The sequence below is a fragment of the Netta rufina genome (genome assembly GCF_964035555.1).
Source record: "Netta rufina genome assembly, chromosome: 1".
NCBI lineage: Eukaryota > Metazoa > Chordata > Aves > Anseriformes > Anatidae > Netta > Netta rufina.
This window is the reverse complement of record NC_140123.1, coordinates 64,756,624-64,780,474: the sequence shown is the minus strand read 5'-3', so window position 1 is coordinate 64,780,474 and position 23,851 is coordinate 64,756,624. Positions and strand designations below refer to the sequence as shown.

The 23,851-nt window shown below is 40.8% G+C and overlaps 1 protein-coding gene across 1 annotated transcript in view; it reads right to left on the bottom strand.

Annotated features, from left to right (window-relative positions):
* Positions 1-14,994, bottom strand: part of ST6GAL2 (ST6 beta-galactoside alpha-2,6-sialyltransferase 2) — a gene marked incomplete at both ends in the record, with an annotated part of 47,871 nt that extends 32,877 nt beyond the window's left edge. Inside the window, one exon of the mRNA XM_084293117.1 lies at positions 14,962-14,994. Within this exon, the coding sequence (XP_084149243.1) occupies positions 14,962-14,994 (33 nt within the window). The remainder of the gene's footprint in view (positions 1-14,961) is intronic.
* Between the last annotated feature and the right edge of the window lie 8,857 nt (positions 14,995-23,851).

Here is a 23,851-nt window from a genome sequence, read left to right as displayed (position 1 = left end):
TAAACTATGGCAAGATCAACAGAAATCTTTTCTGTGGGAGATACAGCTGTTCGTAACCTGACCCTAACCACTGGAAATTGAATTCTACCTGACTGGAAACTTTGCAGAGAAATAGGATCTCACAGGATACCATCATGGAACCATGAGCCAACCGAAGAGTTGGCTGGTCTGCAAGACAGTTGCATTAGCCAGTTTTGCTATGAAAGTTGACATAACACAATAGTATTCTAATCTCATCCTCACTGTATATAACAGTGGAATTACCATTTGATGCTAGTTTTTATTGTCATAAGAGACAATGCAATCTAAAACCTTGTATTGTTAGATCTACAGGCTAGTACAGATGAATCTGAGAAATAGGTAGAGAAATAGAATACGTATTTCCTACTGAGATAGTTGGCAGAGGTTTTTGACATGCCTTTACATCCACAGGGAAAAGTCCTGTATACATGTGAAAGTCCAGTATACATATGAAATATTCCTTTCCTGCAACTCTTCAACAGGTAGAATTCACAAAATTTTCATAGAAATATTTGCTAGGATTTCAAATGCTTGCTACATTGCCTTTGGTTTTCAGCCAACAGGCAGTCATTTGAAATAGTGCTGATTTCATTAAAAAGACCTTCTTTTGAAATTGCCTTTAAGTGGTCAAGATATGCAAAAATGCTGCCTATCTTCTGCATGCTCCGCTTAAAAGAACATAATTCTTTCAGAGAAAAGAGGGAGAGAAGGGAAGGGAAAAAAAGTGGTCACTGTCCCAGCAGGGAGGAGGATGCCCCTCAAAGAGAAGCAACTCCCTCAAACCATGAAGGACATGTAACCTCCTTCCATCCTGTCAGGGAGATGCCAGGAGCATCTAAAACTCTTTTTCCGTCTCCTTTCCGTTATAGCATGCTGTCAACTATGTACCCACAGGCACAAGTTTCCTCCTGGCTGTTACAAGGAGTAGCTGGGGTCTGCTCACACTCCCTTAGCAGGTCCACTTGCTAAGGCAAGCTTGCTTTTCCTGGGAGCCTCTCTGGAGCTAGCATTTGCCTTTCTTCAGGTTTGCAGCCTTCCCAGAAAACATGAGTTTTCCCACTCCAGAGCACCATCTGCCACTTTGGAAGGCCATCAGCAACACTGGCATCAACCATTTGCAGAATCAAGAAAAAAGTTGGTAAGGACAGAGACAAATTTCCTCATGTTTTTGCCCCTTTCCTAGCATAACAGAGTCCCAATCTATGTCTGCAGCTTTTAAGTGTTAAATGCACAGAGCAAGTAATAAAGTGAAGCCAATTCACTGCCCTAAATCAATCAGGAAAAGGTTTTCTCTGCCAGCACAAAAAGAGAATGTTCTGAGAAAGAAATCTTTGTTTTAACATAGATCGACTCCTTAGCAACACCCAATCCCATCAAACCTATTTTGCTGATGGTTTTCAGTCCTGCTTCAGTTCTGCTCAGAGACAAAATGAATGAACTAACATTTAGTCTGAATTAAGAGCTCACGCTCAATGTTTTTACCATTTTGATTACTGTATTTGCATCTATATTTCAAGTCAACAGTGTTGGTGGAGAAGTCTTACACTTAAAAATACTAGAGAAGTTACGGGTGTGCTGTGCAACATGACTGCAAGCAGAGCAAAATTTTCCCACTTTTTTTTAAACTACTGGAGAAAAACACATTGAAGTTCATGCTAAATGTGAGTATAAAGATGCAAAAAGATATACTGGCAGAAAGCATGAATGACATCAAGCAATGATGAAAATCTTGATCTGGTCATCATCTGCCTACATTCTACTTCAGATTTCTCAATAATCTGTACAAAACACCCTTTTGTGTCTGGTCTGCTGTGGTTCAGGAAATAAGGTAAAAGAGTAAAACTTGCATAATTCCATAGTTGAACATGACATATTTCAGCAAAGCATTGGTAATTCCATATTCACTAGTAGGAAATCTGTTGTTAGTGGTAGATCTACCAACTACTACACCCACTTTGGTTAATTGATAAAAATATACCAATTTAAGAGAACAGAATATAGGTACAGTATATTTCCTGAATTTGTATTAACTTGTACTTCATTTTTTCATCTTTGCATTGTATAATTTCACAGTATTTCCAGTAACTACAGTGAATTGTATGAAATAAAGATCCATGAAACCTCAAATACGGAACCTGGTATCACCTCATCTAGACTGTGTGGGATCATGAGAGACATCAGGTTATGAGACTCAGGAAGGCATGGTGCAGCCTAAGGTTATGTTCACATAACCCTATCCCTATGCTGCTACAAAGCCACAGTATAATCCTGTAGCATCTTTCAGTTCTGAAGTGAAATTTACATAGAGGACTATAAAGATTTAAAGACCAATTAAGAACAAGAACTGTTTAGTAGACTAGTCTACTTACAAACAATGTTTATTCAAACACAGCTTGTACCTCACGTTCTGCTTTCCCACTTTGAGAGCCCATTTGTGAGCAGTAACAACAATCCCACAAGTAGCTTTTTTGCCTGCTACTTACAAAAATGAGCACCACTGGACTTTTCTTAAACAAGCAGATAGATATTATGTTGTATTCCAGAAGAACAAAAAAAAAAAAAAAAAAAAAAAAAAAAAAAAAAGTAATAATAATACTTAAAGTTAGTTGGGAAGAATGGAGTAAGCGGAGCTTCAGACCTAATGTCCGTGGGCATAACTTTACTGACTGCTTTTGCACATAAATACTAAAACCCCAGGCTCATATTACAAATCAGATAGCTGGATACAGTCACAATTTAGTCTATAGATGCTATAACTCTTACAGAATTTCTTATTCTTTTTTTAACCACTTTTTGAGATTGCAAAATCTCTTCAAACTGCTCAGAAGGCAGTGAAAATTAACAGTGAACTAATTCATGATGAAATGGACTTATCATACTAACTACTGATAATTTTTTTAAGCTTTAATTGTTAGAATTTGATACAGCTCTTTATGAATCCTGTCCAATGTGCTTTCACAATTCTCAATGGATAGTATTTATCTGACTTATTTACTAATTACTTCCAAATTACAAGTGTCCCTCAGGTCTGAATCATTTCTGATGAAAGAACAAGCAGCCTTGCATGGTTTTATGCCATGAGGGAAGAGAAATTAAAGGAAACGAATTTCTATGATCTGATCAAAAAAATAAAAAAAAATCTCGATCTCTTTGAAGTGTTTTCTAACTTTATCACCACATGCAGGTAACAATGTGTGTCCATTAAACCTTCCATGCCCTCATTATGCCGAGGCCTCTTAATTTTTTTCCCCATAAATAGAGATAACAATTAAAAGCTATGGAAAAAGCAATATTCTAGACTGCAGATACTGTAAATGTCACCGTCTCCATACCGAAGCAGAGTATGGACAGGCACATAAAGAATAATCACATATCTTCAAGCCATTTAAACAGAATATGCCCAAGGGCACACTGTGGAGGAGCCAGCATTTTCGTCAGTAGGTACCATGCTCAGTTTCCTCTCCAGCAGTCAGAGAACCCAAGCACATGTGAATTCTGATCCATCACTTCTCTGCCAAGCACACTGTTGTAAGAAACAGGCACACTAGTGTCTTTAGTTTAAAATCAATTTTACTTGGCTTGGACATCAGAGAATAGGAGAAAAATATACTTTTAGTACATGACATTTGCTTTCTAAAAGCACTGTCTTTCTTGGAAAATGTAACATTGTTAATATAATATACACTTTATGTACTCTATATAACTCTCTCTACGACTACTATTTCTTCAGCATCTCAGCCACAACATCTGACTGGTGACTCCAGATTATAGTTGTGTTTTTTTCTGGCATTACCATGTCACTATAACCACCTCCTGATTTCAAAAACCTCAGGAGGAACAGCATTCCTACTATGAACCATCTCCAAGACCTACGAACCTGTCACCTTTGCTGTATGTCTTGACCCAATCTGCCTTTATCTTGATGATGCTTTTATTCAGCATGCCTGTTTCCAAGTCACTTGGCATTTTCCAGAGTCCTTCTAATGCATGGGACTTGAAATTTTCTTCTTTTGTAACCTCATTTCAGATGGAAACTATTTACCTCATTCTGGTTAGAAAGGTATTCCATTTCAAAGAACAAAAATGTAACTGTTTTCTTTAGTAGATCTGAATGAAAAATTCAATTTGAGTTTCTATCCCAAAACCACAGTGGAGCTGATGTGGTATCACATATTACTTTCTCAGAAAGTAATGGTTTGAGGTCACAAGCAATCCTCCTGTTGCTGTGCTGTTGCTGACCACACTTCTCCTTTACAGACAATTCTGAACAACATGGGGGAGGGATCACATATGAAGGGGTTCCTACAGACCAAGGTTGACTTTAATCTGACATATACTTACTGGCTGCATTCTGCACTTACACTATAGCTTTGAGTTATGAAACCCCAGTACAGTCCATCTAACAGCTGTGATTTTATGATAGTCTCTGAGTAGCTGTACAGCTGTTAAGATTACTGCCTTATTTACTTAAAATGTTAAAAGTCAGTAAATAAGGAAATAATATCAAGGAATGAATAGGGGTTTTATTTCAAATGTCATGCCATTTAACTATTGTTTAGAAAATAAATATGCAAATTCAGAAACAGGGTTAAAGTGGCACTACCAAACAGTACTGTAGAGAGACTTGGCTTTACTGAGTTTCTCGAGCTGGATCAGATGTCTGTCTTAGCCATGCTGAATTACTCAGTAGTCAAGGCTATGAATTACTATTGGCTGCTTCCCTGATTAGCCATGGTACTGGTATGCCTGAGACCTTCCAAGCACAGTTGGGGCTTACTGCAGCAGTAGACAATACTGTAACATTGCAGTATTACAGGCTATGCAGTTCTCTGTCCCTTCTATAATCTTGTGCAGTAGGTTTATGAAACTCCTTGGAAACTTTCATCTGCAGGCATTAGATGAAACAGCACCAGTAGTAACTCAAAGCTTTGCAGTTCAGCAGTCTGAAGAGTGCAGACGCTATTGCTAGAAATGCCAAGAAGATAAAAATTCATTAGGGTGATCTCTTCCACTCTGGCCCTGCTTACTGAAGAAATCATTCAGGAAGTCTCTATGCAGAGCGCTACAGAGACGTGCAGTGATGCTTGAGCTAGCTCAGTAATCATAAGATGCATACTCATACCTATACATCTTGCTTTCCATTTCCTTTTTGATAGCTATGGCTTTGGCCTTTTTGATAGCTATGGATTCACCACATGAAGAATCCTCAGGGTATTTTCAATTGCAAGTAGTTGATATTAAAAAATAAGAGTCTGTGTCATACATGACAAAAGCAAAATTCCATGTGTACAGCATGCATGCAGTAGCTATGCCCTTATTTATCATGACGACCTTGCAAAAGCAATGCATATCCCAGTGACTGCAAGGCTTAATTATTTTAATTCCTTGGTCCAGGAGTTTTCAGCAGGGTTTCTCTACTGCTTGCAGCTTTTGCAGAATGTAGCAGCATATCTGATCACTGGTTTAAGTAGCTGTGATCTCATTACACTCATCCTGCATTCTTCTCATTGGCTGTCTATATAGTGGCAGATTGATTTTTAGCTGGCTCTGTTGGCCTTTTTAGTGCTCCTAATAATAAAACGCCTGAGCAAAGAGAAAATCTTCTGATAGGTATTTTACACAGGCACACCCTTTCAGGAATTAACCCATGATAATCTTGACAAACTCCCTCCGGTACACATGCTAACATCAGTACAGATGGCAAACAGCACAAAGACTGTGCCTTGCACATACATGGAGCGCCTCCTGGCCTCGTGAAATGCAGACCTTAGAGCAGAGATCCTGCCTGAAACAGTCTTACCAAACAGTGATCCATGGCACTTTGTCTCTTCACAAAGCAGCACCTCCGGACTTCCGCTGAGCTTCTCCTGGTGCTTTTAAACTTTAGCCCAGGAAAGAAAAATACAATCAAGCAATAACTTCAAACACTCACAACTGCTGCCTCAGGGTGAAGGCTCATTCCGGCTTGACATCTGTTCCAGCCCTGCTCACTCTGACTATAAAGTGACTCAGTCAAATTAATTCAGTGTCTTTAAATACAGCATATTTAGAGGCTTTTCCTCATTGTCATCTGTTTGGCTTCATATAACAATAGCAAGTATCTGCAATGGCTTGCTCTGGTCTTCACATCATCCAGGAACCAGCACTGAGAATGGAAGAAAGGGATGGTACATATCCAGGTCTCATTTCTACACAGAAAGGAATTATAGCCAGGGCACCCCCAGCTTAAGAAATAAGAGGCACTTTAAGGGCCATGAACATTTTCTCTATATTTTTAACACCTATCTTAAATTTTGCAATTTTAGCAGCTAAATGTCTCAGGCTACAGTTGTTTGGACATAAGGAAGAGTAGCTCAAGAACAAACATGGAAAAAATTGCTGCCAATCTTAGGCTATTGCCACCTTCATGGCTTTCCATGGCAGGAGCTGCTACCAAGCAAACTCTGAACTGAAGGACAAGATGGCCATCAATGAGATTTATTAAATTTAAAAAAAAATAAAATACTTTTTTAAAAAACTTATTTTTTATACTCAAGAAAGTATAACTAGGCTGACAGAGAGATTCCCTTCTGCCAAGCAGAGAGGTAAAAGCTATATTAAACCGTGAGCTCTCAAACCAGACACTCCAAAAATCTCTCTCCACTTATAGCAAGATGGAAACAGGACTCAAACTGTGACTCCTTCTTGTATGGATACAGGGCTAATGTTTCTGTCTCACCACATTTGCCTGTACACAGCCATACACCATTTGGCTCCAAGCTAAATGGTGTATGGCTGAAATGTTAAATGCCTTATAAATTTCTGCTTTAAAAAAAAATAAAATAAAAATCAATAGCAGAAATACAGTTGGCCCGAACAAGAAATAGCAGTGAACAATTAATATGGAATGAGTATCCACTATGCAGAAATATTTCTAAAGGAGAGATTAGCTTTCTATAACAGGCTCCAGTTTTAACCTCCGTAATTTCAACAAAGTAAAACCCAGTCACATGAAATTTCACAGTCACGATCTTGTGCCAAGGAAAGCTTCTCTGGAAAGTTTGAGGTAGATCAGCCAAGGCATCTTGGAGATATGAGAGTTCCAGAAAAGTGAGGTGTTCTACATTTCTTGGACCGTATCCTAATTTTTTTTGGCTCGTCATTACTTAAAAATGGTTGGCCTAGACATTCCAAATTTGCTTGGCTACTACTGGTGCCTTTGAGTAGTTGCAGGCTATTTTATTACTAAATGTGGGTTTGTACAAATTCTGAGCACTGCAGTTGTTAACACCACATGTTGGCTTGTATATACTGTAGGCAAGCCAGTCTGGCCCACTTCAGCCTCCTTCATCACCTCATCAGCTATGCTCAGGAGGCAGTGCCGAAGCTCAAGACCCTTCCCTCAGGTCCAATGGGATGCAAGTACTTGGCTAGACTTTACAGTCTCCATGGGGGAGCTCTGTTTCTCCAGGCTGAAGAGAAATGGTCCAAGGGTGCTTCTAAGCTTTGCCAGTACCAAAGTGCCTCTTGGAAAGCTAAGCACACACCACGCACAGATGGTTTCCTCCCCAGACTTTGTATTGTCTGTTTACCATTCCTTCAATCCTCACTAAGCCTTATTTTCCCCGAGAATATCCCCATAACTCCCAAGTCCCCCCTTCTCCATGGATTACTGATTCAATCTATTTTCCAATTCCACAACAGTTGCAAACTCCTTGCAGGGGTCTGGGTGCTTCTGCAGCTTATTCCCTCTCTTTGCTCTTCTCTCTTGGTTTCCAAGAGTCTCTTACAGACTGGGAGCCGCATACACATAGACACAACATACCTCATTAAACTTCTGGGCAGGAAACCTAGGGGGAAGATCTCAGCCCTCAAGAAACAAATTTCCCCTGAGCAAACTAAAAGCTTTGATGAACCCTGGAAAGATTCTGAGTAAGGAATTTGCTCCTGGTGGGAACTGCTCTGTTCACAATCTTGATTTTGACAACGGAAACTATGGCAACCTCATGCATCTCTTGACATAGCCTTCGGCATGGTCAACTACTTTAAACAATTCTCCGTAATCTTTGATATTTCCTTTGACAATGACTATCACCTACAGAGTCCCCAGGAAAATAAGCAGTGCACAGCTGATCAGTGGTGGAAAACATTAGGACGTTAAAAACACTTCTGAGTGAAGTATGTTTCTACACAGAAAGTACCTCAGTTACAAAGAGGCCTATTCTTTTGGAGATGCACACATGCATGACTCCCATTCATAGGAGCTACGCGAGTGCATTGAAAGCAGAATAGACTTGAAAGTGTCTACATTTACCAAACATTGATCCCACACAGAAGTACCTTTTAAGAATGACATTCTTTGACCTACTGCAACTTACTTTTGCTCTTCAGAAACAAAAGGCTTTGCAACCACCTACATTTAAAGAAGCTGTGATACAAACATGCACACACAAAGCCCATAAAATATAAAAGACAAATAAATAGGAAGAACTGAAGTTTTATCCACACTTTTCATCCAGTTGTGTATTTATCAGAGCTCCTATATATATATATACATATATATATATATATGTTTTGTCATCTGTTAAATGTGGATAATCAAGGCCAGCCTGGATGAGACTTTGAGCAACCTCATCTAACGGAAACTGTCCCTGCTTATGGCAGGAGGGTTGAAAGTAGATGACCTTTGGTCCCTTCCAACCATTCTATGATTCTCTGATTCTGCCTCAAAGGTTTGGTCTTCTTAGGAAAGACAATGCAAAGCTCAGTCAAGTTTATACACAGCCCTGCACTGGATCAGCACAAGCATATGGAGCTCCAAAGAAAGCTGCAGGAGGAGGACTTCTCCAATCTCCTAAGGAGCTCCTACCAGGAGCATCCCCCCTGCCCTTTGGAAAGATATGCTACCTCACCAGCTTCAGGGGCTGCTGCATGAGCTAATGAAAAGAGCATGAGGAGGATCTGCAGGCAGTTTCCTCCCCACATCAATCCACAGAGGACCAGTCACAGTCTGACCCTAACTTAACACTTGGGCTGTAAACTTACTTAACACTTGTATAAGAATTTATTTTTTCAAACATACTGATGGCAGCATATGGCCCATCGACAGGTTTATTATTATAAGACACTTTTTCCACCAGGTTATAGTCTTTTTTATAAACATATGTTTCAGCACATAATAAAATCCCTAAGAACTGTTTCTGAAACATAATCACTACGCAGGCACAGAAACTACTTTTCAAGGTTTGTCAAGATAATGAAAGAAACAATCTTTTAAGGGACTTCCGGTTTTCTAAGTGTCTTTTCCTAAATGTCTTTTAAATCTAAAGCTACTAAGAGTTATGTATGTTCAAGAAAAGAAAAAGGAAAAAGGAAAAAAAAAATCACCACTTTGTCAAAGTAATCATTTTTATATTTAGTAAAACTTCTCCATTCTTCAAGCAGACCTTTAAACTGTGCTTTAAATCAGAACACATGTTTTATGGGTGAATGATAAGCTTCTGGGAAAAGGTGACATATTATAAAGCAAATGTCAACATCACACAGCTACCGTCATGCAAACTCATCAGTGTAAAACCGCTCTTCATATTCCGTGCCCTTCAGCAGCGCTAGTACGAGGTCTGTGTGTGGAGCCAACGTAGTCAGATCACGGCCTTGCAGCCCCATATACTGTGTTATATCCAAGTTAAATGTTTAAAAGCATGTCACTATTTGATTTTCCCATAAATCACATCTGTGTTCTTAAGAAATGATGCTTGTTTATGCAGATATAATGCAATTTCTCTGCTAGTACTAAAGATTTTAGAAAGACTCTATACTGTACAGTGCTTTCTTCAATAACAACAGTACACTTTTTTTTCCCCCCCAATAAATTCCTGCATTCCTCTTATTCTTAGCACTTCTTCTATAATGCCTTGTGACATACTTAGCCCAAGCAGGCTTTGTTTTAAAACCAACTTCTTCAATATATCAGAATATGACCTAACGCATGTATGCTTCCCAAGAGATTTGCTTCCTACCATCCAACTTTATTGTCTCCTGTTGAAAAGAGCCTGCAGCTGGAATACGAACGAGAAATCACATATGTCTAGATCCAAAGCCTACCTAAATTCAGTGTGAGACCTCTAACTGAATTTAGGGGAAAAGGGATCAGGCCTCGAGTTTGCTGAAGACACTTAAGGCTTTCTAGACTATACAGTAGAAGATGTCAAATACTCCTTAAGTGCTTGAAAATATTTTGCAACCCATGTCAACATTTCATTGGTATTTATTATATACGTGGGAATACTGAGCATTTGTTTTGTTTGCTTGTTTTTTCCCTCCCACAATGATAGCCACCATAAAACATAGGTGTTTAAAGACACTGGAAAACATAATCAGTCACTAGGACATTTGAAGTTTAAACAAAGAAAAAAAAAAAACAAACATTTTTTTATCATAGGCATACTGTTATAATTGGCATGCATGAGCATACATTCAAAGGAAACTCATTTGTTAAAATTAATCACTGACTTCTCAGGCAATTTGTCAGTAACTACGATCAAGTCTGTACATGATTAGCTTCACTGGGAGATACGATGTGCCCTCTAAAATGCTTCCACAGGCTGACACCCAAAACCCGTGGAGGCTTTGAAGAGTCTGCAAGCAACTTCAGCTGGGACCTGATCAGGAGCCAGGACCTGATCGACTCAGCTGTGCGCTCTACTTCTTTCTGCTTTTACGGATTAAGCCTTTATAGGAGAGACAGGCTAACAGTGCCAGCAATAAAATGCACTCTCTCCACAAGCAGACGGAGCACGATTAGCAATCACACTTCCCTGTGCTGGAAGTGTTTGGAAACACTTAACTGGCAGGATGGTTTTTAGGCTAAGATGAGGCATGATGTGCTTGTTAGCCACCCTAACGAGTCCTTCGACAAGGGGGCTGGCTCTGCTCAGCTAATTGTGACGGCTGCTTCAGTGCTGCGGAAACCTGTCTATTAGAAACCACATTTCACAGGTGACTGAACAACCATCAGATGGTAGCAGCTTTCATTTGTTACTGACCCGCATTCACTGCCTCAGCCTCAGGGTGGAAGGCACAATCTCCCCTTACTAGCTCAGAGCTGAACAAGTCCTCCATGCATAGTGAATTATAAAATGTCAACAATATTTTCCAGATTTGCAAGGTATTGCATTGAAACAGTGTTTTGAACTAGCATATTACCAAGGAACCAGTCTGATGGTTTCTATAAAGAAGACTTTGTGGATGCATTTTACTCATAAAATGTCAAATTCTGCATTTCTTGGTGATGCAAATACCTGAAGAATGAGGGCACTTTGGACTGTTATTATAGAATACATCATTGCATATCTATAGACTAAGGGTGTTTACTCCAGTCCCTGTCCTTCACAGAGAGCATCACAGAGGTGAACAGACTTGGTCTTTTGTAGAGAGAGGGTTGGAGTCTTTGTTGAGGAACAGACATGACAGTGACCAGACCAAAATTTATCCTTCCAGTGATGGACTGAAAAGCAACTCCACTATCAAAATTAAGAAAACTTAGCATAGCAGAGTTACCTTAAACTGAGGATCCTATAAAGATCTCATAACAAATTTTACACTCTTTGGACCCTTGGCTCCTTGAATGACACAACGGATTCACAAAGCTGAGGAACAAACCACCACATGTCACCAAGTCCTCTACACCTGGTTGGTTACTTATCTTCCACCCAGACCAACACATAGCACAGGGGAAGAAGAAACTCTACTTTTCCCAGTTAACAGCCATTTGGTTCACATGATTTTGTGTTCAGTCTCCAGAAAGCAATCACAGCCACTTCACAACTCTAGCTATAAAACATCCTAATCTCCTATAGATTTATACTATTTAATACAACAAACAGTGGATTGCACAAAACCTGTGGTGAATCCTGCCACTATGACAACTGCAGATCTATACAATGAATAACATTTACTTTTCTTTACATTTAGATCTCTGAAGTGAAACCTTCCAGAAAGCACAATGTAGTAACACAGACATCCAGCTGTAAAGTTGCATCTTCAATTAAATGTAACAGCACTAAGGACCAACACGTCCCAGAGCCCAGCGCTGCTGCACTCTCTCAGCTCCCACTGAATTTTTGGCAGTCTTTGGCAACGTAGAAGATTTGGCCTCTCCAAAGCGACTGGCGTCGAAAAGGGCTTTGAAGGCCTGTAGACAAACAGGCTCTGTCACAGCATCTGTTAGGAGCAAGTTCCCAAGGTCAAGGACCCTCATCAAGAATACTGACAACAGCTCCCTGACATTTAACTCTCCCAGCATTTATCCCTCCAGAAACAGCCAGTCTTTGTAAAATGTATACAACAAACATAATGATTTTGGCATGCGTTGCCCTCAGGGCCAAGTATTGAAGCACTGTTTATAATCTACATACAATTTTTAGGCCAAATAAAAATAAAGCTGAATTTCTTTTCAACATTGTTTTTCTTCAGAACGTTACTGATCAAGAAAAAACGGTTTTCAGTGCTTGCACCACAGAAAAGACTGGATCTGAAATATAAAATAGTCATAAGACTTCCACCTAGTATCAGTTTTTTTTTTTTTTTTCCCCTCTACATTATTCTCAGATATAATATGGTAGTTTTATTCAGCTTTTCACATAGCCTTGGTACCCTAAATATGGCAGAATGAGTTCTGCTGGAGGAAGACTGCATTTATTACGAAATTAATATATGCAATGAAACACATGAATAAGGGTTTGCTGTATCCAAGCCCTTTACTGTAAATTCTTCATGGAACAGATTTCGTTCTATGCTGCTACTTTTACATTCTTAAAATAATTTTCAAGATACAGAACACCACTGGAAGAAATAGTTTTAACTTCATTACTGTATTACTACCAACAAGATCACACAGCAACTAACTTATTTTTCGTTACTCAAATTGGAAATGTAGTGGCACAACTGCAATTGAGAACCTAAAAAGTGCAAAATTCAGAAAAAAGCCATGCATGCAGCTGCTCCAAAAATAACCATAGTCAGATAAAAGTCTGAAAGCAATTATTTTGACTGAATATTGTACACAGACCACTGCACTAAGCTTCTATAATTAAACAAGACAAAAGGTCATATGGTGCCTAACAAACCATTTACTACATTAATTATATTCAAGTGTGGCAGCCTAATGCTTCATAATAACTAACAACAAGGGAAATAATTTAAAGAAAAGTATCTGATGCTGTAAATTTTCTTTTCCATTCATCAGTACCAATGCTACTAGCTAGTCTTTCTAGTACACTTCAAAAGCACAAAAGGGATGCTGCTTAGTGTCAGGAAGAGCTTTTTAAGGGTTGTAAACCTTTGCTCAGAGGAACCCAGCAGTCTTACTCGACAGAAATTATTTCTGCACTACAAAAGTAGAAGTAATGCCAGATTTTGCATTCCTTGAATTGAGTCCCCTATGCCTTTGTTCCAAAGTTACTGGGTCACAGGAGTGCTTTTTTTTTTTTTTTTTGTAGCAGTAACAGCATCTCAACAGACCTTCACAAATCTCAGTTTTATTTCTGACTCTGTTCCCCAGATTTGCCTTCACACTGATCACAAATCATGCATATACATCTGCAATATTAACAGTATTTGCAGCAATTTCTCATCAAGATAATTAATATTAGAGGGGTACTTAATATATTTTGGCTTCTTGTAATGCCATTAGTAGCTAAATACAAGGAAAAGGAGCCAACACCATATGCCCAAATAGTTCAATGCGGACTGCCAGCCAATTGCTTAGCAAATACAGAAAAGTGCCCAGAACACAGTCTGAAAATTACTGCAGAGAGATTTGCATACAATTTCTGATGGACAAGAAGTATTGCAAAAACTCACGTAAAAAACAACATCCTCTATTATTATATACAGTAACTTACACACACAGCATCAATTTGGAATACAACCATTAGGATACTATCAACAGTTTGGTGTTTTTTTCTTATTTAATTTCATTAATCTGAAATAAAAAACAACAACAAAAAAATCTATAGGACTAGAATTATTTTCTATTTTGCTTACATTTTTAAAATAGTATATCCAGGTTTATTTATACACAACTCTGTGTTTAATCCAAGAGTGCATAGGAAACAATCACTGTGAAGATTTCAAAGGACAGAGATAAGGTGAACATGCTTATAATTTCCTATGTTTCTACTGGGATACTTATGTATGCAAACCCAACATCCTTTTTAAATTCATTTTGTAAAGTTTTTGTAATACTTTCCCTGGTTGCTTGGCCTTTCTTTTCCTTTCCTCAGCAGGAAAGGCATCACAAAACATAGACGTTGAGGTCTGCAACTTTGCAACAAACCTCTAACATTTTGTACACATCCCCCAACCCTGAATGTGCAGTATGGACAATGCTGGGAAATCCTGTCTTCTGCCGAGATGAACTGTAGAAGAAAAAAAGAGTTTTCTTAGTGCCCATCAGGAGTTGTGAAGGTCATAAACTCCATCACAGAAGACTTCTGCCTACAAATAGGTGAAAGTCTGCACTTACAGGATCTCAAACCCAGCACTTTCACAGCAAATGGGAAGTGAAGCTGAGGTCTGCCAGGATGTACCTTTGTGTTTGAATACACAGGCAGGACCTCACCTCCAGACTCTCCGAGACCAATTTCATCACATCTTCTAGCAGTGCAACTTTCAGTCTTAGCAAGACACACACTAAACCAGCAGGTAACCACCACAGCATTTCCAGTCAAATCATCACAAAAGCAAATCTGAAGGAAAAAGATACTTAAATACCTCTAAACTGGATTTAAAGATTAAAAATATATCTATACTCTTAGAAAATTTGCAAAAGCTTCATCTTTAAATGCAAAAATTCTTTCCCCCTGCCCAAAAGCCCCCCCCCCCAACCTTATCAAAATGAGCTGAATTACTTTTCAGTGAGCTTTCCAAGACAAATATAAATATATGTATGAAAATTACCTGGATGCAGACACCACGCCTGGAAAGTTTCATTGCAAAGGGTTAAAGTTCAGAAAGTTTGCAAGACTGAAAAAGGAAAAGCAGATTGAAAAGCTAGCAAAAACCTTAACCTTGAGGTCTGCTGCTGCCTCCAGCCTATTACTTAATATTTCTTCCTAGATGAAGAAATGAGACGACTAAATCTTACTCCAACGGTTATCAAGTAACATACTCAAATGAGTAAGCTGGCAAATTTTATTTGCAGTACTAAGTGAAACACATTACCATGACAGAATAAACCACAAATGATAGTGGAGCATTAGAGAAGGTAATGTTCCCAGTAAAATATACAAGCAGTCCACAAAAGTGATCTATGTTGCTTATTAGAGGTAAATTCAAAGAAACGTTATTTTTTCCTCTGAGGATATCGATTTTTATATGCTAATACGATTGCTAACTACTTATAAGCGCGATCTGCACAAGCAAATGTAGAACTAATTAAAAAAGCCCTGAAAAAGCAACCGCAAGAAAAGGTCTCATTGAGATTCCTGAAAAGCACCGCTTCCCCAAACACATCTATTCAAGCCCTTTAAGCAGGCGAGCCCTTCCCCAAAACACACCCCGCACACTCCCCGCCTGAAAACTGTTAGAGCCAAGAAGCCACCGAGCCGTGCCACCTCCAGTCCCTATGGCTGCGCGGAGAGGGTTTTCCTCCCTCCCAGCGAAAGGCTGCGGAGCAGAAACCCTCCCCCTTCGGAATAAAACCCCAAAAAACACCACGAAGCCGACAAAGCACCAGAAGTGCCCTCCTCCCGGGGGTGCCCCCACTTACCTCCGGGGGCGCTCGGGGCGTTGCGGGGCGCTGCCCCCCGAGGCTCAGCAGCAGCAGTGGGAGCAGGAGCAGCAGCAGGAGGAGCAGCAGCAGCTTCCCACAAGTTGCCGCTCCCCCCGCATGCTGGTGGCCGCCACACGCACAAAGCGCAGGGGCTTGGGGAGGGAAGGGGGGGGGGGGGGGCGGCGGCGGGCGGCACCCCCGCTCCCCCCGCATCGCGACGGAGGTGACACGGGGGGCTCACGGCGGCACCGCCCCCCCCTCTCTCCATCCCTCCCTCCCACCCACCCGCCCGCTCTCGGGAGCCGCCCCCCGCAAGAGGCCGGCCCCCCTCCCGAGCACCCCCTTCGTTCCCGGCCCCTCCCGGCATGGGGACCCCTTCCCTTTGCTCTCCCCCCCCCCCCCCCCCCGCTGTTACCTTTGGATGGGGAGGGGGCGGCTCGGGGGGGCTGCCCCGGGGCCGTGCCGTGCCGCGCCGCCCGGCCTCATTGTTCGGGGAGGGGGCGGCCCCCGGCGGGAGGGGCCGGGCGCTGCGGTGAAGGGGATGGGGGGGCACCTTCCCTTGCCCCGGGATTGAGGGGAGCAGTGCTGAGCTTTTGGGGGGCCGTGGCGGAGGAGCTGGAGGCGGCCGAGCTGCCGCCGGGGCTCCCGAGGAGGGCGCGGTGGGAGGGAGGCGAGCGGGCGGGGGCCGGGCCGGCAGCGAAGCCCCCCCCTCCGCATCGGGGAGATGGCAATGGGGGGCTTAGAGGGGTTGTGGGGGTCTTAGGGGGGCCGGGATTGAAAGTTGGTGGCACCCCGAGCCGGGGAGATGGGGCTCCCGCAGCTTCAGTCGGCTTCGGCTCTTTAAGGTTAGGCTGCGTTAATTAAAGGGAATTATTTGAAGCCCAAAGGTCTCCCGAGAAGAACCGCCTTAACCCGCTCGTAAAAGCGGCGAGGAAAAACAAGGCAGCACCCGGCCGCCAGATCCGCGAGCACAAAGGAAACGAGGGATCAAGTAGGTGGTAAAGGGGCTGCGGGAAATCCGCGCTCCCACCGCTGCTCCCGCACGGCACCCATCGCCCCTGCTCTACTCGCAGCGCCGGGGAGGACGAGAAATGTTCGCAGTGCAATTGTTGCTATCCCTTCTCAGCTTGCTGAGCATCTAAAAATACCCTGGAGCATAGTTGGCTGCCTTTGTTTAGATCGACTCGTGTTTTACTTAGGCTACTCCAAGGAAGTTTTCACCTAGGAGTAATCAGCACAATGCTTCGATAACCTTCATTGTGCCGGATCTAAGCTTTAAGAAGTGGCCGGGTAACAGGTAATGCCACTCTGACTCTCACTGTGCCCATATTTGCTGAGAGTAAGATGAGCAGAACAACGTCCCTGCAAAAGGCATGCCTTCAAAGCATGGAAACAAGTGCTGAAACAGACACAAATAGTACTAAAGCGAAAAAAAAAAAAAAAAAAAAAAAAAAAAAAAAAAAGCAGTTAGCTAAACTGAGATGTAACTTCAGAAATAGAAGACACAAAGATGTGAAAGAAAAACACGATCAGGAATGGGTTAACATTTTAAAAAAAAAATGGTTGTAGAAATAATGCTCCACGCCAAAAGCAAATAGTGACTGTAAATCCCAGAGAAGTTCATCCACTTATTTATTCCATTTAAGTGGGAAGTTTCATGAATTGCAAAGCAATTAATGAATAAAAATGACATTATTTTTTTTCCTCTCAGCCTAGGACATTGGCAAAACAAATTTCAAACCTGGAGCTAATTTCTTCTAAACTATAAAAATCCTAATCCATTGGTGTGACAAATGGTGTGATACAACTGGTTTGATTGTCTCACATAAGTGAGATAGGACTGAAACAGACTGTGATGTAGCAATATGTACAGATTGGTGCTATGTATGCACTGCTGCTTGAGGGATATCCCTGAATACCATTCCTTCAGAAATCTAAATTTATAAACATAACCAGCAATTAAGTAATAGAATTTTTTTCCCCCAGGCTTGCTGCATCTATCTATAAAACAATGTGCTGGCTCATACAATAAACCACAGGCACATGTTTTAAGAAAGTAAAAGGTAGATACTGCTCACTCTTTTTAAAATTATTATTTAATTATTTTTTTTTGGAAGGAAGAATCTAAATTTGTAGAACTCCACAGACTTTCCCATCTGTTACTATTTAAAAATGTGCAGTTCTTTAATGGCTCATTTTTAATAGACAGGTGAAATAGAATTCCAGTTTGGCGTAGAATGTAAATGAATAGCATAAATTAAGTGAGCATTAGAGGAAAGCCAGTAGTGCTAAGATATTCTACATGGGAGACTAAGATTAAACACTATCAGGAGAGCTTGTCACCCAAAGACTCCCCTCTCTGAGCAAATGACTTCCAGAATGGGCTCTTGGATCGGTGACAGATAGTGCTGGTTGAGCGCAATTTGTATTGACTGCAGTGGGAGCTCTACCTACACATCTAAACATAAAATTTATCTGCAGGAGGCAGGTGGAGTTAGTCTGCAGTCCGCGAAGGTTTGCTTTTGCCTTTGACATTTCGCTTTTAGCTTAGACTCTGAACTCCAGAACGGGAGAGAGCGTGGCATCCGGTATTTCTCACCATTGGCCTGATTCTGTCTTCCAATAGAGTGATGTAATTAAGAACAACTTCCCTGGAAGTCAGGAGAGTGAACAGGGCTAAGGTCGGTGAGATCAGCATCAGGCCCCAGTGATGCTGGAGCAGCCCGTGGAGCAGTTTGAGATTTGGGGACAAAGTAATTGCTGGAGAGTCCCAGGTGGCAAAGAATTTGCTTTCACATGTTCACAGCTTGAGGAATTTGTCTTTTATATAAATTGATAACAATGGGGTAAAGTTATGCACAGATGCTGTTGCTTTGTTACTGAGTTTAACGATTGGTATAAGTGCATCTATCACTTTGTTTTGTTACCGTGTTAGAGCAATGCATATAAATAAAGGGGATAAATAACCCGATTCACCACGGGTAAGAGTCCCAGTATATTAAAATCTGTGACACGGAGAAAGCTTTCGCCTCTCCTGGAAAAAGTTTTATAACATTTCTTTGCAGTCATCATTTAAACTGGCAGAGTACAGTACACAAAGATCCTTAAAACCCTTGCACAGACTCATTCGGCCTTGTCAAAATACTTCCATGGTGAATATGGCTCCAATGAAGTACAGGGGAATTTTTCTATTGACTTTACCAAAGTGAAGTTTCACCCAAGTAGTTGCTATTTTATTTTAGAACTATTCTGGCTTTGGACAAAAGAGGTGCTCTTAAAGTTGTGAGTAAGAACCCACAGACCTCACACTGCCCGTTTGTCACAATTCCCCAAGAGTTTTCTGCCATTCATCCCTGATGGGATGCGTGTGTCCTGGTTTGCTGCTCTGTTTCTGCAAACCCTGAAATGGCCTGGGGGTGCACGCCAGCCCTGTTTGAGTTGGGAAGGACGGAGCACAACAGCACAACACAGCCTGATTCCTTTATCATCCCCAGAGGTGGCAAGTCTTCAAGTCCTTCAGCATCACTGCTGCAGGGCATGGCTCTTCTGGCCGGGCATCGCCTTCCTGCTGTGCCCATCCTGTGGGACACTGGGATCCTTGTTAGCACTCATCTGCCCTCTGTGTCTTATCATCAGGTATGTTTTTAACAAACTGCAGGTACTGCTGCTAGCTTCCGTGCACCTCAGGCGCATTTTGGTGTTGCGGTTGCTCAGATGCGGATGTGGATTTAGGAACAGAGCCTACTGAGCTCAATTAGCAGCTATCCCTTAGGAGGGAGCATGGCCTGGTTTCTTTTCCTCATACCATGTTGTGGAAGATGACTGGTAGAATTGCTTTCACTCAAAAAAAAAAAAAGAAAAGAAAAAAGAAAAAAGAAAAAAGCCATTTTTGCCCTTCAGAAGCATCCTGATGAAATTCTCATGGGCTCACTGGCTTAGTTTTAGATGCGTGCATGTGTCTGGCTGGGCTCAGGGTTGTTCTTGCACCCTGCCTGAAGGGCATTGGTGCATGTACAGGGTGTTTCTAAGCACTCCCATCTCTCTGTACAAAACAGATGGGGAAAAAAAAAGAAGGGGAAGGTGCTTGCCAGCATGACATAGGTCATCTCTGAAGGAAACGTGTATCCTGTTGCATGTGCAGCCCAGTTACAGGCCGGTGTTCGTTCCAAGGTGCAGTAGGAAATGCAGCAGGAGTGGACTCAGAGCCTTCCAACGAGTGTAAGCTGCACTATCTCTGAAGCAGCCCTGGGACTCAGAGATATCAGGGATATTACTTCTTTCTAGTTTTCTCTCTCTTGAGGAAAAGCGTTAACTTACTGCTGGCCTGACCTGTATTAATAAATAATTCTTATATTTCAGTACTGGCTCAAGAGTGGAGGCTGGTAAGAAACTCACAGCCTATTATTTGCTTTACACTCCCCTGTATTTGCCCTAGGCAAGAAGCATGAACTTCCATGACCACAGCGTGGACTTTCAGACAGACCAGGGTCACCTCTCCATTTGTTTACCCACTTGCACAGCTGCATAGGTTGAGCCATAGCCTATTTCTCTGATTTCTCTCTGTCAAGGAGCTGGATTCATAAGAGATGACAAAAAAATGAAACGAAAAGACAAAGATAACAGGCCTGTCTTCAGCCCAGATTTTCTGCCAATTTCTGTATTATATCAGAAGTCATCCCCATGTTTTGTAAAAGTTGAGCTTCAGTTGCATTTTGCTGCTAAAAGGGTTGAGGGTTTCCATGTCAGCAGGGCTGGGAGCTCCCTCTGGTGCTCCATCCCACTGACCCCAGCTGACATCCTCCAAACTCCGTAGGCAGAGTCAGGCAGGAAAAGCCACAAACATCATAAAGCTCCATCTTTCATATTAACTTATCACAAAGCCTTCATGAGCAAAAGAGTGTAGCATCCCAAGGATAAATGCAGCAAAACATTCCTGAAGTCTGGTTGCTTTGATGAACTCTGACAATGCTCTCATACACCTTTCTGCTGAAGGTCTGGAAGTTTCTCTTTCCCACCATTATTATTAATAGGATTGTGCCTTGATTCCTTGTTGTTTTCAATACAAGATTAGGACACTAAAATAACTTGCAGCCTTTAGACATCTTTTATTAAAAATCAGTCAATGCAAAACTTTGCTGGAATTCAAGAACTGGATATTCTGGATATGTAAATAAACCTCTAGAGATAGATGAGTTTTGGAGCAAACCTTGTACACAAAATTACTCAAAATTAATCTCTGCCTGTACTCTGCATGGTTGTGATTTATGGAGGCATTATTGACGAGCTGCAGTGGGCTGGCTTTTCGGTTGAGAAGGTTAACTGAAATAAACAGGTTTATATGAAGCAGGTTTTTGAAGAAAAAAAAAAAAAAAAAAAAGTGCCACATTGCTGAATCATCAAGAAAGGAGAATGAAAAAAAAAAAAAAAATGTGCAGTGGGATACTGCCTTCCAATGAAGAAATACATATTTATTGGGATAGAGTTAGCAGTAGCAAGGTAAATAAGTAAATATTGTGGGCTCACAATTTTAAGTGCCAGCTCAGAGGCAGCCTGACATGTGCAGGGAGGCCAGGGCAGCAGGCAGGGCCAGGATTCACTGGGTCAGGACAGGCAGCCATGCCACTATGTAGCAAGCTGTGCACCTGCTTAGATCAAAAGCAGCGTCTCACATCTTGCCATCAAGAACCTCCATGCTTGAAGGGATCTAGAGTGTTATTCTGCCCGTCCTCATCACCACAGACAGCATCTGCCTTAACAGATCACTGGTTTATCTGGTGTAATGGGAAGGACCAAAAAATGCGCCCCTATACCATTTGGTTCAAAAGCTCTCAAAAATTCATTCTCAGTGCCTGCCACTGCTCCAAGTGTCCCTCCACATGTTTGGCCACTAACCATGGGCATTTGCACTTCAAGGGCAATGTGCCAGGTTTGTGCAGGCAGAGAAGTGTCTCCTGAATCAGCAGCCATTGAGGGCAGGATTTGTATCCTGAAGTACAATAGTAGTGTTGCAGAAGTCTCATATACTGTTTGCACTTAGGATCTGAGAAAGTTAATTTTCCGAGTTGCTTTATATTTTGAAAATGGGTCAGTTTTTTTCTTGTTGATTTAAAATGCAAGGGAGCTTTCCCAGGAGTAGCATGGTTGCTGGTTATTCATTGCTAGTTATTGCTGGTATACCATTTCATGTAACTTTGTAGCTGGACTGGGAAATTCTGCCATGTTTTTTGCTGTATGAAGCCTTAAAAAAAAGACTACTTTTTCTACTACTGGGAGAGTGCAGATAGATCAGCATAGCAAAGCAGTTCTCATCACGCATACTTTCCAAATGCTTCAAGACAAATTAAGAAATATGAACAGTACTGTGGTTTAATGCCTATTTGCATATGTCCAGGCTATGTATCATAATTTGTATATGCGAATACATGTTTAAAGATAGTTAAAAACACAATTAAATTTCTCTTTTTGTAGCCAATTACTGTCTCAAAGAGAGTCAGCATTTTTTACCCTCCATTATTAAAAGGAAGAGATGGAAAAACTTATTCCTATCTTGCTTTGGTATTTTGAGATCAGAACTTTACAGTGAAAACATTACATTGTTTGTTTAAATAATAAAAGTACAAGTTCTGATGTTAATCTGGGGAAACAAGCTTTAGTCTGCTTTATTTTGTGTTCCCCACCTTTTTGGCAACACAGAAGATACCATACAACTTTACTCTCCCTTTCCAGGCACTTGAATATGTTGCAGTTACAACTGCAAATGTCAAATATGTTACAGGAACTGGTTAAATAGAAGCTATTATATGAAAAATGGGAAAGTAAATAGAGACATACAAGAAAAGCTGTGTTTTGAAATGGTGTCACTTTTCTGCAAGGAATAGGCATTGAAAAGACAACTTTAATTAAAGTCTTTATTTTCCAGCACATTTCACAGTTTAAAGATAGTAAACAGTATAAGTAGCATTTCCCACTTGGTGATAAAATTTACTCTTTCCCTGAAAATAAATAAATTAAAAAAATTTTAGAACATTTTTTTGCATGGATTGTTGTAGAATTTAGGCATGTATCACCAATGTGCATCTCTCTGCTGCTTGACGCTACCCTTCTTCCACAGGTGACTCTCTTATCACAATCTGAGCCCACAGGTAAAGTGGGGCAAAAATAGTGCTGATTTGGCCTCTGTCACAGTTGGGACCTTAATACTCACTCTGCTTGGAGCATATCCTCTCAGATCCGTGAACTGAAACTGTCTTCAGAAATGAAAGATTTATTTATTTATTTCCATCAGAGCCTGCCCCTTTTATCTTTCAAAGTTTTCTGAAGCTTTCTCTCTCTGCCTTTAGCCTTCTCAAATTTGCAGTTTGCTCTGAGAAAGAAATCTCTCCATGACAAAGGGTGAAAAAAATGCTAAAATTGTATTGAAAAACTTGTAGGCCAGTGTTTGAGAAGCATTGTTTTATTTTTCCTGTTATTTATAAGGAAATGGTTCAGGTGGAGGCAATTGTGGTTTCAGTAGGGCAGCTTCCATCTCCAAAACATTTATTTTAGCAACACAGGAAAGGTGACAGGGAGTTGGGAAAAGGGAATTAATGTTAGGGTTGGCTGGAAAATAGAGTTTTGTTTTAAAGAAAGAGAAGGAAAGAAAAAGAAAATATCAAGACTTTGTTCTTTATTGAGGTGAAACAGAAACCTTTCAAATGAGTTCAAAGGAAAACACATTTCCAGCAAATCCAGTCATCAGTTTATTTTTCTGGGATGCAGAATATTTCAGGTGTGATTTCTTCCTTTTCTTCACTACAAGCAGACTTATATCACAGCTGGACAACCTCCGGCCTGTCTAGTCTTTAGTAAATATTCACCTTTCCCTCAGAGTTTTGAATAAGTCTCAAATGAAGAATGGAAATTTCATTGAAACTAATGTGTTCTCATTAAATTAAATGTTCTCATTCTCATTAAATTGTCGTTTTCTGGCAAAAAAAAAAAAAAAAAAAAAAAAAAATAAAATAAAATAAAATAAAATATACGGTTTGAAAATTTATTGGCAAGATTTCAGAATAGAGGGGATGGCAAAGAGAAATT